General features: G+C 51.0%; 1 protein-coding gene across 1 annotated transcript in view; it reads right to left on the reverse strand.

Moving 5' to 3' along the window:
- The window catches only part of PDE4B (phosphodiesterase 4B), an 89,094-nt gene continuing 72,269 nt past the window's right edge, over positions 1 to 16,825 (reverse strand). Inside the window, 9 exon segments of the mRNA XM_066325332.1 lie at positions 1 to 2,092; positions 4,933 to 5,115; positions 6,629 to 6,751; positions 6,853 to 7,007; positions 7,664 to 7,763; positions 7,982 to 8,146; positions 8,942 to 9,040; positions 9,397 to 9,575; positions 13,088 to 13,181. Of these exon segments, the coding sequence (XP_066181429.1) occupies positions 1,727 to 2,092; positions 4,933 to 5,115; positions 6,629 to 6,751; positions 6,853 to 7,007; positions 7,664 to 7,763; positions 7,982 to 8,146; positions 8,942 to 9,040; positions 9,397 to 9,575; positions 13,088 to 13,181 (1,464 nt within the window). The 3' untranslated portion in view covers positions 1 to 1,726.

The following is a 16,825-nucleotide window of genomic DNA, read 5'->3' on the forward strand; positions in this document are numbered from 1 at the left end:
CTGGGTCATGCTTTCATTTATTCACTTCATATAAAAATCTCTTAAGAATGCGTCTGAACACAATATAGAATACTATAACATACATAGTGTGAAACTTTGGGGAACAATAAAATAACCACCTGGAACAATGCAGTGTTCAACAGACAAACAAACCCATTGATCATGCACAACTGTGCTATTGTCATGAACTAATTAGTCACGAGTTGGACCAAAAAGCTTGAAACATATTTTACAAACTGAGATTGACACCGCTCACGATGCCAGACAAGCTTTGTGTCAGAGGAAGTTTCACAGCACAATTATTACATCAGTTCACTTGTCGTTGTTTTGTATTTTTTTTCCTGGTTTTCGTCATAGAAATTCACATTGGGTTGTTCAGAAATTGGAACATTGTGACATTGAAAAGCCGGCCCGGGAGTGGGGAGGTCTTTGTTCTGTTCCCCTCTCTCTGTGTTTCCTGGCAAATTCCCAAATTTGCTGCCCTGGGATGCGGTGTCCCCTCCCCACGGGCGGCTGCCACCCGAATGCCCTTCCTGGGTTGTGTCTGTCTCTTCAGCTATGTTCAGGTTCTTGGACTTTTATGCAATACAAAAGGTTACAAGAAAAAAAAAGGCAACTCTTATTCCGAGTTTTCTACCCCATTAACATCGCCGCCGACAGGCGATGCTAATTCATATAAATTAATAACTTACAAAAACATTACAGTATGTACAGTAGGTAATAAATACACTGTTATAAACAGTAATGGAGGTGGTAGAGCTCGAGGCAGTGCAGGAGGAGGATGGTGGACCTAAACCTAGGGAACGTGGACGAGAGGCCAGAGAAACACAAATATCCGAGCGTGCAAATTCCAGGGAGCTGCCGAGGGGGAAGGCGTGTCACACGCTGCCTTGCCACGCTTACTCAGGGATGGACTGAGCTGTGCCAGGGGAAAGAAAAATAAAAACAAACCAAAAAAACCCCTGCCCTCTGTCCTGCTCACCACAAACCCAAGCCCCAGGGAGGAAAAAAATCCCGCTGTTCCCAGCGAGGGAACGGTGCGCGGCGGCACCGAGTGACTCCCGACGGGGATTAAGAACACATTGAAGGTGCAGTAATGCAAAGCAGAGGGTTTCCCCTTCTGTTGAGTCTGTCAAAGTGATTAACTGCAATAAAGTGACAGGTATTGCCCCATGAAAACAAAAAAAATAAAAAACAAAAAAGGAAGACTGCTTCTGGTAACAGGAAGAATCCGAAAAAGCCGCCGTCAATTCCGAAACACCTCGTGTGGCTTTTGGACTGCCAAGCTCCGTGTGTTAAGAGACTCTCAGAAAGACATGGAAGTGTTTACAAAGAAGGCACACAGGTCTGCAGACAGGTGGTCGGGTGGACAGGTCGGATATGAGTTATTGATCAGTAGTTTCTATCGGTCTAACTGGTATAAACTCCAAAACTAACGGTATAAAATCTCTCAGTTGTGTGTCAGCGCCGCCGCGGGCCCGACCCCAGCCAGCTCCGGGACCAGGCGGTGCTCTGGGCTGACCAGGCTCAAACCACAACGCAAAATCACCCGTGCATTTCCTGAGCAATCGTTCCCTACCCCATCTGTAACCCTGACTCCAATCTCAAGCAGCTGGAGGATCCGTCCCCCCGTGGCAGAGGCCTCAGCCCCGGCTGCAGAGGCTGTCGGAGGCCGCTCCAAAGCTCCGCAAAAGTGTTTAAAAGCCACTCCCGCGGGGCCGGGCCATTATGTGTCCACAGGGGATGTGTCTTCTGTCACAATCTCGATGGTGGCCTCCCTCTGGGGCTCCTGGTCGCCCTGCTGGGCCACGCAGAGCGTCTCTGTATTGCTGAAGTAGCCGAGGCTCTCGGCGTCCTTCTCGGGCCCGTCCGAGTCCTCCTCCTCCAGCGTCAGTTCGAACTGGAATTTCTCCATCAGGCCCTGGCAGTCCTGGCCCCGCTCCTCCAGAGGAGGGGATGGGCTCTGAGGTATCATGCTCTGGTACCAGTTCCTGTTGTCCTCCAGAGTGTCCAGGATGTCCTGGGCATCGGGCTGCACCAGGTCAGCCCACGTCTCCCAGAGCGGATGGACGATGTAGTCAATGAATCCCACCTGGAAAACAAAGGGACAAACACGCTCAGGGCCAAGGCAATAACCAGGGAGAGGTGGAGGTCTGAAAAGTTTGTGTTAAATCCATTTTACAAGCAAAGAAAATCAAACCAGCACAGCCCAATGCAGACACAATTATCTGATACTGTTGGGTTGGGCTGATGTCCTGTCCAAAATCAAACCCTGCAGGAAGTTTCACTAAAAGCCAGCAGGGAATTCAGGGGACAGAGCCCTGGGCTGATCCCCCGGTGTGGGCAGCAGGAAAGGGGAATTCTTCCCCTCTGCCCCGCTCAGGTGAGGCCCCACCTGCAGAGCTGCCCCAGCCCTGGGTCCAACAGCAGCAGGACCTGGAGCTGCTGGAGAGATCCCAGAGGGATCCCCGGAGCTGCTGCAGGGCTGGAGCCCCTCTGGAGCCAGGCTGGGAGAGCTGGGGGTGCTCACCTGGAGAGGAGCAGCTCCAGGGAGAGCTCCGAGCGCCTGGCAGGGCCTGAAGGGGCTCCAGGAGAGCTGCAGAGGGACTGGGGACAAGGGATGGAGGGACTGGGGACAAGGGATGGAGGGACAGGACACAGGGAATGGCTAGATGGATATGGGGATGGAATTGTCCCCTGTGAGGGTGCAGAACAGAATTCCCAGGTTTGCTGTGGCTGCCCCTGGATCCCTGGCAGTGTCCCAGGCCAGGCTGGATGGTTTTGAGCACCCTGGGATAGTGGAAGGTGTCCCTGCCATGGAGCTGGGCTGGATGGGACTCTCAGCACCGAGAGTCTGCTCTTCTCAGACAGAATTCCCAGGTGCCTGGGCATAAGGCTGCTGCATTCATGGCCTTATCCCAGAGTTCCCACATGACTGACAGCTGGGAATACCCCAGTGCTCCCAAGGGGAACAGCCTTTATGGCCTGAACCTCAAACTCTGGCTTCATTTCCCCGTGGGCTGCAGCTCGTGCCTGTTCCAAACCCTTCCACCATTCCCCTGTGCCAAAGCCACCTCAGATGAGCTTTTCCTCGGGAAGAAATCATCCCGGGAATGCTGCCGGGAGTGACGTGCCAGCCGTGGAAAGAGTGAGGGCTGAGCTGCCCCGTCAGCCCTTCCGCTGAGCTCAGCCCTGCCGCCGTGACTCAGGGAGGAACCGCGTCCAGGATGGAGCCCGTGGAGAGCACTGGGATTGCAATTCTTCCTTCTTGGCAGAGCCCCTGCCTGCTCCGCGGCTGTGTGTGTGCGGCAGGGAAATGGCTCTCCCAGGAGCTGGGCTGGAGCTGGGCTCAAGATGTTTGCTTTGGAAATGGCTCCCGGCTCGCTCAGACACAACAGGATGTCAATAGCACCGGGAAAAGCCCATTGGAAAGGGGTGAGGAGGCAAAAAGGCTCTGAGCTCCCAGCAAAAAAAGAGGTGGTGAAGAGTTCCTGCTGCACGAGGGGGAAAAAAAGAGCTTGGGATGGTTGGAAGCCAAAATGCCCCAGGGGCTCCACCAGTGGGTAAAAATCAGCACCCGTTAATCACTGTTGCTTTAAAACCATTGTTTCAGGTCATTGTTGCTTTAAAACCATTGTTTCAGGTCATCGTTCCTTTAAAACCATCCCAAATACTGGAATAATTTGCCACATGGATCACCACTGATCCTAAACTATTGAGAGGGCATCTCAAGCTTTGAAATATTTGCATTTGATTTTCCAATCCGCTCTTTGTTTCCCTCCAGCATGGACACACCACTTCCCTTTCTCCTTTGCCATTCCATGCTGGACATTTTGTGCAATTCCTGTCTTTTCTGCACACCAAAAAATGCCATTTGGAAAGCTCCAGCATGGACACACCACTTCCCTTTCTCCTTTGCCATTCCATGCTGGACATTTTGTGCAATGCCTGTGTTTTTTGCATGGCAGAGATGCCATTTGGAAGCTTCTGAGGAGAGCAGATGTGAAGCAAGGGATGAATTGGAGCTCACACGTGGAGCACATGGGCCAGCCTGGCTGAAGGATTCATTTCTTATTAGGTTAAGAAATCCGACAGATTTTTCCAAGCAAATCACCACGCGGTTGAGTGAATAATTTTGAAAGCACTTGGCTGAGCCCAAGAGGACATTTGGAAATAATTATCATCAATTTTGTTACTTATTCAAGCTGAAAAACCTCAGTGATGACTTGCTGGAGTCATTCAAAAACAACAACCAAGACAGCATTATATAAAAGGCTGGAATCTGTTTGGACAAACATGAATTCTGGTTTCATTCCAGATTATCCAGGCGAAATTTTATGGCCTGTGCTACACAGGTCAGAACAAAATCTGACCTTGAAACCATTTTATGATTCAGAACTAGGGATGAGCGAGTTCATCCTAAAAAACAAAGGAGGTAAATCCATCTCCTTTGGAGTTCTGCAGGGGCAGAAACGAACGTTTCTGGGATTCACCCTGCACGGGGCAGCTCCAAAAGCCCCGTATTCAGCTGGACACGTGCACTGCAGGGCTGCCCCGGATAACCAGAGCCAGGCAGGGCTTTGCAGGGTGCTGAGGAGGATCCCAGTCCTGCAGATCAGTGGGGCTGGCACTGGGGTACAACACCAGTGGGGTCAGGAGAGGGTGAGGGGCAGAACTGCCCTTCCCAGCCTGGGCAACAAAAGGACCCAACTGCCTCTGGAAACTGGGACACGAGCAGGGAGTGAGGAGATGCCCAGGGGGATGGAGAGGAGCTGGAGGAGCCTCTGCAGCCTGAGAGAGCCCCAGGCACAGCTGGATGTCAGGCTGGATCAGAACACACGCTCTGAAGCCTCTCCTGACTGCAGAAGCAGCTGAATTCCCTCTCTGCTGTGAAAGGCCAGGCTCGGAAAGGAGAAGCTGCAGCTCAGTTACCTGGGATTTCTCCACGGAGGCCGTGTGTTTGTCACACATGGGGCTGATCTCCATGCCTCTCTCCCTCTCCTTGTCTCCCTGCTGGAAGAACTCCTCCATGATCCTGTCCGTCCACTGCCGGTACAGCTCCAGAGACTTGGTGGGGTTGCTCAGGTCTGCACAATGCACCATGTTCCGGAGAACCTGCAATCACACCCGGCAGGAAACTCAGAAAACCAGCTGGGAAATAGAGGAGGGCTCTGAGCTGGGTCTGCAGAGCGTTGCACCACGAGATTCTCTGATTATGAAACGGACCGGAAAAAAACATCAGAAAGGTTGTGCTGGAGCAGGTTAAAGCAGTGGAGCTGCTGGAGAGATCCCAGAGGGATCCCCGGAGCTGCTGCAGGGCTGGAGCCCCTCTGGAGCCAGGCTGGGAGAGCTGGGGGTGCTCACCTGGAGAGGAGCAGCTCCAGGGAGAGCTCAGAGCCCCTGGCAGGGCCTGAAGGGCTCCAGGAGAGCTGCAGAGGGACTGGGGACAAGGGATGGAGGGACAGGACACAGGGAATGGCTTTAAGCTGAAAGTGGGGAGATTTAGATGGGATTTTGGGAAGGAATTCCTGGCTGGGAGGGTGGGGAGGCCCTGGAATAGAATTCCCAGAGCAGCTGTGGCCACCCCTGGATCCCTGGAAGTCTCCAAGGCCAGGCTGGACATTGAGACTTGGAGCACCCTGGGACAGTGGGAGGTGTTTGGGTGGGATGGGGTGAATTTAAAGTCCCTCCCAACCCAAACCAAGTCTGGAATTCTGTGATTCCATCCCCGTGGATGGGCTCAGCTGCCCCAAAGCCAGACGTGCTCTCTGGTGCTCACACAGCTCCAGCCTCACACCTGGGGCAGCTGTGGAAGTGTCAGTGACATCACACAGGTTTGTCTGGGGATCCAGCTGCTTCCCACCATTCAAAATCCACTTCCAAGCTCTCAGGGAAAGAGGTGAAATGCTCCCACTTTATGGAATGAGTAATATCCCTTCCACACACGCACAAAACCAGCCTGACTAAGTGGCCACAAGGATTTAGGCAGCGCCAGAGCGTTGGAAATAAAAATTTATAGAGTTTTCCCAGGAGCCTGTTCTTAAGGAGTTGGTCATCAAAGTGGAGAGCAGAGCAGAATGTATCCTGTCCTGCTCACTGAGCAGCCCTGTTCCAGCCTTTCCTGGTCACTTCTGGAAATCAAGGATTGAATTATTGAGGGAACAGACTGTTCAGCAGTAAGTAATTCCAGCTCACTCTGAGCCGTTTTAGATACAAAGTTCCAAATGAAATTTTTGTTCCAGTTTTGAATTTTTTGAAAGTGTTGCAACAGGAGAAACAAATGGGGGAAAGCAGCAAGGAAACTTAGGAGCCCTCAAAAATCAACCTCAGAATGCACCACATTTGCAGTTCCATGTGTTAGGGAAAAAACCCACAAACAATCTAATTCTGGTCACCTAAAAACTATGGGACCACCTTGAGTTTCCTTTTAGTGCAGGAGAAAATGACTGCTGAGAATTCAGCTTCTCTAGATATCAATTTCAAAGCCACGGTAAAAACAGGAGGGTGGCTTCTTCATCCTGACCAAAACACCCCCAAATCAATCCAGGGAATTTAGGGGAGTGTGGCTTCTTCACCCCGACCAAAATCCAGGGAATCCACCCCAAATCCAGGGAGTTTGGTGCCTCACCTGTATTCTGTCCGTGTAGTTGTCCAGAAGGAGAACTCCTGAACTGGTCACCTTCTTCGTTTCCACCATAGTCTTCAGATCAGCCAACAGACTCATGTGCTTGGACATATCAGTGGCCAACACCTTCCCAGAAAGCGGGAAAAAACACCAGGATTTTAGGAGGGGAAGCCACAAAAAACCCCCACCCATTTTTGGTGAAGAAGAGGAGGAGGGAGTGGCCATACCATGTCAATCACCATCTTCCTGAGGGTCTGGCGCTGCTTCTTGGTCAGGTTCTGGAAGATGTCACAGTGCTCCTCCTGGAGCAGTTTGAAGCCCACGGCCAGGTGGTGGTTCTCCAGCACGGACTCGTCGTTGTACATCAGGGCCAGCTCGGAATCTGAGCAAGGAACACCAAATGTGAGGTTTCCAACAGCCAACAGCAGCTTGTCCTGGGCACTGAGATGTTTTAATGGGGGAAAGTTTCCTTTCCTCATCCCTGGGTGGGGTTTGGAGCAGTCTGGTCTGGGGGAAGGTTTCCCTGTCCCATGGATTTTAGGATTTCTGGGGTTCTTTTGAGCTCCACGAGTGCCAGCCCCAAGACTCAACCAGATTTGCTCAGTCCCAGTGACAAAATAATGCTCAGCTGACTCAGTTACAAATCACTGGCAACAGAATCCTGAAAAACCCTCCCCAAAACACAACAACCTCTGGATTCTGGAACCCAGATCTGTGCTTGGCCTGTGGCAGAACACAACACAAAGCCCAATATTAGATTTTCAATAGCAATAGGATTATTTATCTGATCTTAATGATAAAGTTTGCACTCAGGGCTGGCAGAATTATTGTGTGTTAGCAAGTAGTAAATATTGACTTCACAAATTGTGCCACAATGGTCCCCTTTGTCAGGGATTGCATTTTAATTCCTGATGGATTCCAAAACGTCTCACTCCTTTACTGCACCAGACTTTGAGAAGGCAGCACAGCCTGCGAATTGTGGCATGCAAAAAGCATTCCCACTGGAGGAAATGCTGAGAGATTCAGAACAAAACTCACTTGTGTTAATGAGGAACTGGTTGGAGACCCCGGGGTGATCCACGTCGTGGATTGCAGCGGCAAAAATGGCAGCGAGGATTTCCAGATCCGTGAACACAGCCTAGGATGGAGCAACAGGAACCTGTCAGCAGAGGTTTTACCTCCCAACAGATGGCTGAGGGGAACAAATTCTGCTTTTCTGGGACGGGGCACTGCCTCAGCAGAAAGGTGAAGGTGAAGCAGAGATCCCACATGCTGAGATTTCCTAAGGAAGGGAGCGCCGGGAAGAGCCACCAGTGCCCAGCCCAGGTCCAAAGCCAAGCCAAGCAAGACACTCACATCCAGGGCAGGCGTGGAGAGCAGCACATGGGTGGACTGGGCCACGTCAGCAGCGTGCAGGCTGTTGTGGTAGGCCACGTCTGAGTGGTAGTGGTCCTCCAGGGTCATCATGTACGTCACGAACGTGTCCGACGAGATCTTGAAGGTTTTCAGCAGATCCCGCTCCTGAGGGGATCAGAGCACAGACAACCAGGCTGAGTGTGGCATCAGGCTGGGCCCAGGCAGCAGAGCAGAGGAGTCAGACATTGTAGGTGAATCCACGGATGGCTGGGACAAGGAATTCTGCCCACCTGGGTATTCTAGAACATGTGGGGTTATTGCAGGGCCGTGGGTAAAAGGGCCTTGCCTTCAGCCACCAGCCTGGGCTGGAGGGAATCCCAAAGAGAGAGGGAGAGAGAACAGCAGGGGAGAGCTGAGAGAGAAGGGAGAGAGAGAGCAAAGGGCAGGGGGAGAGAGCAGGAGAGAGCGAGAGCAGGGGGAAGAGGAAGGGTGAGAGAGTGAGGTCCTTGTTACAACACATTATATCTCCTTTTGTGATGAATATTCTAATTTACAGTGACCAACCAACACAAGACACAAAATCCTATAGAATCTACATACAGCCTATAAGAACTACTACATCACCATACTGTGTTATATTTTAAACTCTAAAAACTACTCTTTAGACTTCTGTGTTGCTGCATTGACCTTTGGGTCCCTCAGCCAGCAGAAAGGGATTGTTCAATCCAAAGGGATTCTCCTTCAGCTAGACCATTGTTTTCAGGTTCTATAGGAACTGAGACTCAGTATCCTACAACTCAAAGTCAGCTCTCATTTCTATTTCCGTTATAGGTTTCATATTTTCAGAATCTTTGCTAAGCAATCATATTGATAAGGTTTCCCTGGTTCATCTTCCCCAACAAGACATGAAACCAGGAGTCAGGAATTAAATGAGGAATTCTGCAGCCCAGGAATACACACCTGGAATATGGCGTACATGATGCAGGTCAGTGGGCGGTTGTGGGAGTACCTGGCCACGTTGAAGATGTTCAGGCCCCACTTGTTGAGGTCTTCCAGTTCCTTTTGGAGAGCACAAAAAAAAAAGGAGAAGGGGTTGAAGGGTTTTTCCAGGCAATTCTGCATTTCCCAAAAGCTCACAAATATGCAAATTTAATGGTTATTGTAATCAGGTAATGAACAGAGAGTAACTGTGAAGGGCAGATTTTGTGTTTCATAATTGCTCTCCTCAGCTTTCCTCACCCTTTTTTCTTTTCATTTTAGGCTTATTTTCACATATTTTTAAATATAAAATATGCTCTTAAGGCTACCATTAATTACAGCATGCCTAATGGCCCTATCATTTCAGGGACACTAATTCCAAGGGGGAAAAAAAATCCACTTCCAGATTCTCCCAGGAGTGCAGGAATCCCTCCCACCTTGGCCAGGTGATCCTCCTTTTCTGTCTTCACCCCGAACCGTGAGATGCTGGTGTTGTTTAAGCTGGAGCTGTGCATTAATTTCTTCACCCCGCTGATCTGTGTCATGAGCTGCTGTTTTTTCTTCTTCTCCCTGTCCTTCTGGGTGGGAGAAGGGATCTCCACGTCGTTCTGCTTGTCTGGAACAGAGCAGGGGAAAATGAGTCAGCACAACCTGAGCTCCCAGAATATCTCCCCCAAAATCAGTCCTTGAGCTGCTGCCCACACCAAACCCAGGGGTCTTCTCATTTTGGGATCCAAAAATATTTAAAAAAATCCAGTTATAAAAGCTCTGGTTGCTCCCTTTGCAGCCACTGTGTGGTTTGGGGGCACTGGGCATGTCCAGGAATGTTTCTTTGTGCATGGATGTGGCACTTGGGGACATGGATTGGTGTTGGACCCCATGATCTCCAACCTAAGTGATTCTGTGATTTTTCCGTGCCTGAAAGGTTCTCCTCAGGGATAAATCCCAATTAATTTTATTCCCTATTTTCAGGAAAATGTTCAAACCATCCATTTTTTTTTCTGAATAAGGCAAAACCACATCTATTTTCCCTGTTTTCACATTCTAGGGTCAACATCCCCTGCTCTTAAAACCAGTAACTAATGGGTGTCACTGATTTATAAAAGATTTTAGTTTTTACAAATATGTATGGAATAACATCCAAAGCACAGGCTAAATTCCCATTGCCACTCTCAGGGTCAATCACAGTTTTACTGCACACGAAGAGGGCCCAAGCTTGGCTGTGGGGATGTGTTAGTAAATCAATAAATCTTAACTCCCTGTGTTATTTATTGCCCTACAGCTGATTTATTAAAGCACAGATCCAGTGGCTCGTTACTCCCACCCAAAACATTTTTCACGGATTTTCCTCCAGCCTCTGCACACCTTGAGCACCCCCAGAGGAGTTACTTTTGCCTGGGCTTAATGAAACCCCTCTGAAATCCCAATTAGGAGAGGAGTCATTATTCACAGCACAGCCCGGCTGACATCAGCGGGTGTTCCCTGGATTTTGCTCAACCACTGAAGGACTTCCCTCCTCCATAATCTCCTTAGCAGTGACTAAGGCAGCATCAAATGGCCATTCTGGAGCAGAAATCCCTTTGGATTGTTGGCTCAGTGTCCCCACGGGGGGTGGCAGTGGCAGGGCCCAGCCCTGGGGGCACGCGTGTGACCGTCCCTGTGACGTGGGGTGAAGCCACTGCTGCTCATGTCCCACCCTCCCATGCTGGGAATGCAGGGCAGGACCCTCTGCTCCTCCTTGGAGCCTTCCCAGCTCGTTTAGGCACGGAGTTACAGGAGAAGTTGGGATGGAGGGAGTTTAAAGGTGGTCTGGTTCCATCCCCTGCCTTCCACCACCCCAGGGTGCTCCAAGCTGGCCTGGGACACTGCCAGGGGTGTTGGGCACCCTGGGCCAGGGCCTCCCCACTCTCCCAGGGAACAATTCCTGCCCAATCTCCCATCCATCCCTGCCCTCTGGCACTGGGATCCATTCCCTGTGTCCTGTCCCTCCTTGCCCTGATGAAATCAAAAGGCTGAATGAGGTCCCATGATCTGGGTTTAAAATCTCTGAGTTATCCCCAGCCTGGGAGATAAAGGAGTGTCCCACCCACACATTTCTTTTTGTTTGTTTGTCCAAACGCCTCACCTGCACACTCCTGTTATTTTGGGTGCTCATTTAATTTAATTAACTTTTAGGGGAGGAAAGAACTAATTCATAAACCAGCACATAAACCATTCGTACCAGCAGGACTTCCTGAAACAACTGATGACCTTTTTAAAAGCTTCCCTCTTTTTTTTTTTTTTTATTTATTTTTTTTTATTTTAAGATGAGCAATCAGGCTGCAGTCTGGCCCAATCTGGAGAGCCTGGCCCTCCTCAGCAGTGCCAGGCCCTGAGTGGCCTCACACAGAGATGTCACTGTCACTGTCACCAGACATGAGAGAAGCAGCAGGATGGGAATGAACATTGTCCAGCCCTGCCCAGGGAAATGGAGCTGCCTGAGACTGGGGAACAGCAGGAATTCAGCCATGGAGCTGCTGGAATGAGTCCATGGAGCTGCTGCAGGGCTGGAGCCCCTCTGGAGCCAGGCTGGGAGAGCTGGGGGTGCTCACCTGGAGAGGAGCAGCTCCAGGGAGAGCTCCGAGCGCCTGGCAGGGCCTGAAGGGGCTCCAGGAGAGCTGCAGAGGGACTGGGGACAAGGGATGGAGGGACAGGACACAGGGAATGGCTTTAAGTTGGAATTGGGTAGATTTAGATGGGATTTTGGGCAGGAATTCCTGGCTGGGATGGTGGGGAGGGGCTGAGATGGAATTCCCAGGTTTGCTGTGGCTGCCCCTGGATCCCTGGCAGTGCCCAAGGCCAGGCTGGAGCAGCCTGGGACAGTGGAAGTGTCCCTGCCATGGCAGGGGTGGCACTGGATGACCCTTATGGTCCCTCCCAACCCAAACCAGTCTGGAATTCTGTGAATAAAACACCCCAGCAGCACCAGCAGCAGCTCTGGCTCATCAGCCCCTGCTGGGATTCAGCTCCATGAACCTGAGCGTTTGTGGGGTTTATTTTTGGTGGCAACCTTGGCAATTCCTGCTCCACGCTCCCGTGGCTGCTGGGAAGAGCTGACCACCAACCAGCCAAATCCCTGGATTTGCCCCTTTATACATCCCTATCCCAATTCCCTGCCTGAATTCACGCTCTGGATTCAGCTGAGCAATAAAATCAATACATTCCCACACAGCAGCTCCAAACTTCCATGGATTATTATTCATGCTGTCGAGTGTCCTAAATGCAGTTGCAGCTGGACATTGGAATCACTTTAAAATCCTTGATGGGAATAATTATGTGTCAGACAGGGAACAAATTCCAGGCTGTTCCAACCTCAGGGCATGAATCCCCAGCATCCACAGACACGCAGCCTCTGGAGCTCTTGGATTCAGGGATGTCTCTGAATATGAGACTCCTCATTTTAGAGGCAAATAGTCACAAACCCTGAAGCTGCTTCCGGAGAAAATCCTGTTTCTCCTCAACAAACGTTGACACAGAGGATTCATTCACGCCCGTGGAGCTGTGAGCTCCTACAGAATGAATGAAATGCAAAATATTCCCTTCATTCTCTGGCCTCTGGTGCAAAAGGAGCAAATCTGCACAGAGCAACGAGTAAAATTTTGGGGATGGTTTAGCGTGAGCCTCAAAGGGAGGGTGCAGCTGGACGAGGCAGCGGCTGCAGCCAGCTCTGTGTGACTTTGTCCTTTCCATAAGGTCACCACAAAAACCCCAGCATTGCATAAGGCAGCCACTAGCAGCCCCAAGGAATCCTCCCAAAAAACATCCCAGCGCTGGGGAAGGAATTCCTCAGTGGGTACACTCACCCCAACCCCATTCTCCTCCTGCCCGCAGCCCTTTGAAAGTGAAAACCCAAAGAGGGAAGCTGTGAATGAGGGTGATCAGGCTGTCCTTAACCCTTCCCTGATTCCCCCAAAAAAACCCCAAAAACCCAAAGCTGGGGCTGCATTCCTTACCCAGGAAAGTGTTGGGAATGTGCTCGGAGAAAACCCAAAGAGGGAAGCTGTGAATGGGAGCGATCAGGCTGTCCTTAACCCTTCCTTGATCCCAAAAAAAGAGAGAAAAACCCAAAGCTGGGGCTGCATTCCTTACCCAGGAAAGTGTTGGAAATGTACTCGGACACTTGGTTGCCGGATCGGCTCATCTCGGACAGATGTGTGAGCTCCCGGTTCAGCATCCTCTTGAACTGCCAGGGGGAGAGCACAGCAAAATGGCATTTTTTCAATGGAATCCTTTCCCAAATCCCACACAGCCTTAGCACAGGAGGATCCCGGGGATGTCGGGGATGGAGCCGGCGACAGATGGTTTCATTTCCATCCTGCTCGGCATCACCGTGACTGGATATTTCTTTTCAGCCCACGGAATTAATTTCCCCTAAAGATGCTCATTAATTGTTCCCGTCACAAACGAGCAGAGAACGAGTCAGATAAATTTCTCTGAGAGCTCAGGTTTTTATCTCACGTTGAGATTCCCCATCCCTAAACCTTCTTTTGTTCTGCATTTTCTATGATTTGCTCCATTTGTATCAAACAAACGCATAATTAAACTGCTTATGTAAAGGAGAGATACGCCCTAAATCTTAAGATCATACAGCAAAATGTGAGATTCAGGCATTATTCCCTTAGATATTCACGCTGGGATCCTTCAGATCTGAAGGATCTGCTGATTTTATAATCCAACATTTTCACTGCTGCATCATTTCATCCTGCAACTCCGAAGTCCCCCCCTTCCAAAAATGACATCCACGGGCTCTGCATGCACACTACACACACGATTAGCCCAAACACACAGAAATCAGCATTTTTAAAGCATATTTTCCTCACAGTGGCTTTTTCCCAGCAACACAGCACCAAAATTTAAAAAAAAAAAAAAAAATCATCCCTTAATAATCCGGCAATTAATAATCCTTCAGCAATTAAACCCACCTTGATGTAACCCCAAGACACAGATAACAAATAGTTGGCTTCAGGCATTTTGGAAAGCTCCGCACAAAAATCCTCCGGGAGAAATCGCCGCTCCGAAGGCAGAGGAACCTTTTTCTCAATCTCTCCCCCCACCAAAAAAAAAAAAAAAAATATCCGGCGTTCATCCGAGGCAGAGATCCCGCAAAAGACGGGCGGGTGTTAATCCCAGCCTAAAGGCAGGCTGGCAGCGCATCCTCCCTAAAGCCAGGCTGGATGCGGGTGGATGAGGGCTGAGATCCGGGGATGCACAAAGGGATGCGGATGGAGCCTCCGGATCCGGCTGTGAGCGCCGGGGATTCGGGCTCGTGCTGCTGGCTCAGCTCCTGAAGGGGCTCCCCGCTCCACGGGAGTCAGCTGAGCCGGGAAATGAGGCTGCTTTGGTCGGCTCCGCCAACACAGCCATGTTTGATGGGGAAATTAAAATGGAGGAAGCTCCTGGAATATTTAAATCAGGGGGAAAGGAGGTAGCAGGCTCCTCTCCGTTCACTGCTTTGCTTTAATCTGAGTCCTTACAGAGATTTTTTTTTTTTTCAAAATATTCCCAGCTGGATTTTTTTTTTTTTTAAATAGTTTTCACATTTTTGGTGTGATCGGGTTTTTTTTCCTCCTCCGTGGTAAAGGGCAAATGCAGCAACGCAGCAAAATGTCCTTTACAAGCTGAAATATCTTCAGATGAGAGGTTTAAAAAACAATCCCCTTCAATCTGTAACTGCAATTCATAAATTCATGTATTCATTCTTAAAAGAACGCATCTGTAATGTCCCTGCCCAAGGCAGGGGGTGGAACTGAGCTTTAAGGTCCTTCCCAACCCCAGCCATTCTGTGATTCACATCCCAAATCTCAATATTTAATCAGTTCTGCAGTTCTGGTTTCAAACAAGCGATCCCTGCATGAGGAAGCTGGAGCTGTCCTTGACATGGAATCCAAAGAAAATCCCCTGGTGCCGTGCTCCCAGCACGGGATCACTGGGATGTGCAGCTCTCCCACTGCTCAGGACGTCCTTGGTGATTGTGCTGGGAACACAGCACGTGCCAGAGGCCAGAATTCCCAAAATAAAAGGGCCATCTTTGCTGTGAATGCCTCTGGTGTCTCCAGCTGCCTTCCCAGCCTCTCCCGGGATGATGGCACGAGGCTGTCCCACGTGCTGGGGGACACGTGAGGGGTGGGCACAGCCCAAAATCCCTGTCCCTGCTCCCTTCTGACAGCCCAGGCTGCACAGGGAACAGCTCCAGATGGGATTCCAGCCCAACCTTTGGCCACGTGGAGCAAAGGGAGTTGTGACCCATCTTCTCCTTGAACTCAAGGTTGCAGAGGTGGGAGCTGATGGCAGCTCCCTCTCACCTGTGCAGCCCAAAGGTGACCCGCTGGGACAATGCCACCTCTGTCCCTGCTGTCCCCTCCCACAGCAGCCTGCCAGTGTCACACAAACAGGGAATGCTGGAATGGTTTGGGTTGGAGAGAACTTTAAAGCCCATCCCATTCCACCCCTGCCATGGCAGGGACACCTCCCACTGTCCCAGGCTGCTCCAAACCCTGTCCAACCTGCATCCCTGGCACTTCCAGGGATCCAGGGGCAGCCACAGCTGCTCTGGGAATTCCATCCCAGCCAGGAATTCCTTCCCAACATCCCATCCAATCCTACTCTCACCATCACCCAGTGAGACCTCACATTCCAGCTAAGTCAAGCAGCTTAAATCCTGTCTCATGGGATACAGGAAGGATTGGGATGTGAAGGTTGGGATCCCAGGGGACACAGGAAGGATTGGGATGTGAAGGTTGGGATCCCAAGGGATACAGGAAGGATTGGGATGTGAAGGTTGGGATCCCAAGGGATACAGGAAGGATTGGGATGTGAAGGTTGGGATCCCAAGGGATACAGGAAGGATTGGGATGTGAAGGTTGGCGTCCCAAGGGACACAGGAAGGATTGGGATGTGAAGGTGGGATCCCAGGGGACACAGGAAGGATTGGGATGTGAAGGATTCTGGCTGCCTGGGAACACATCTCACATCTCTGGGCCATGGATTTTGCCCCCCAGGTTCTCCACTCCACCTCCTGCCAACCACGAGGGACAAAACCCCTTTTGGAACCGCCAAGACAGCGCTCCGGGAAGGAGCAGGAGGGGCGGAACCCGGGGCAGAGCCGGCAGCGAGCGCAGCCCTGACCCCACGTCCCTCCCGGTGATGTCCCACGGCGGTCACCAGCAGCAGCCGGGACACCTGAGCCCTCTGACGTGTGCCGCAACATTTCCCCGCATGCCGGCCTTTATCCTCCGGCAGCAGTGATCACAACCCACCGCCTTCCATCGGGGTTTCCTCACAACGGCCCTTTCACATCGCTGCTCGCCGAGTGCCCGTGGACAAACAGCCCATGAAAACCTCTTTACCTCACAGGGCACCAGGGCCGGCCGCTGCCTTGCCACACAGGCACTGAGCAATTAAGTGGCCGCCACAAGGTCACCCGAGGCATCTGCAGCGGAGGGGAAAAAAAAAAAAAAATCCTCGGGATTCTCGTGTCCCATCTGGAAGCAGGAATCTGCCCCCACGGCTTTAAGCTCCCTCGTTTTTCCAGCCCTTTAATCAGCAGCCTTTTATAAACGCGGGCAGCAGAATATCCTAGCGCTGCTAAAAGGACTGAGCTTCCCGGAGCCGTGGGAATTCCCGCAGGATTTGCAAAGTTTATTGGGATTTGTCATCCCAAGGATGCTGGCACCTAAGCAGGATTTACTTTATCACGCATCCCCCGTTTCCAAACCACCGAGGCATCCCGGATGTTCCACCGGCTCCTGGCAGGCTTTTTGGGATTTTTTTTCCCTTGCTGTCAGGATGCTCTGGAGCGCCGCTGCTTCCCGGGAATTGCTCTGCAGG

The sequence above is a fragment of the Sylvia atricapilla genome, chromosome 9 (assembly GCF_009819655.1).
Source record: "Sylvia atricapilla isolate bSylAtr1 chromosome 9, bSylAtr1.pri, whole genome shotgun sequence".
Classification (NCBI taxonomy): domain Eukaryota; kingdom Metazoa; phylum Chordata; class Aves; order Passeriformes; family Sylviidae; genus Sylvia; species Sylvia atricapilla.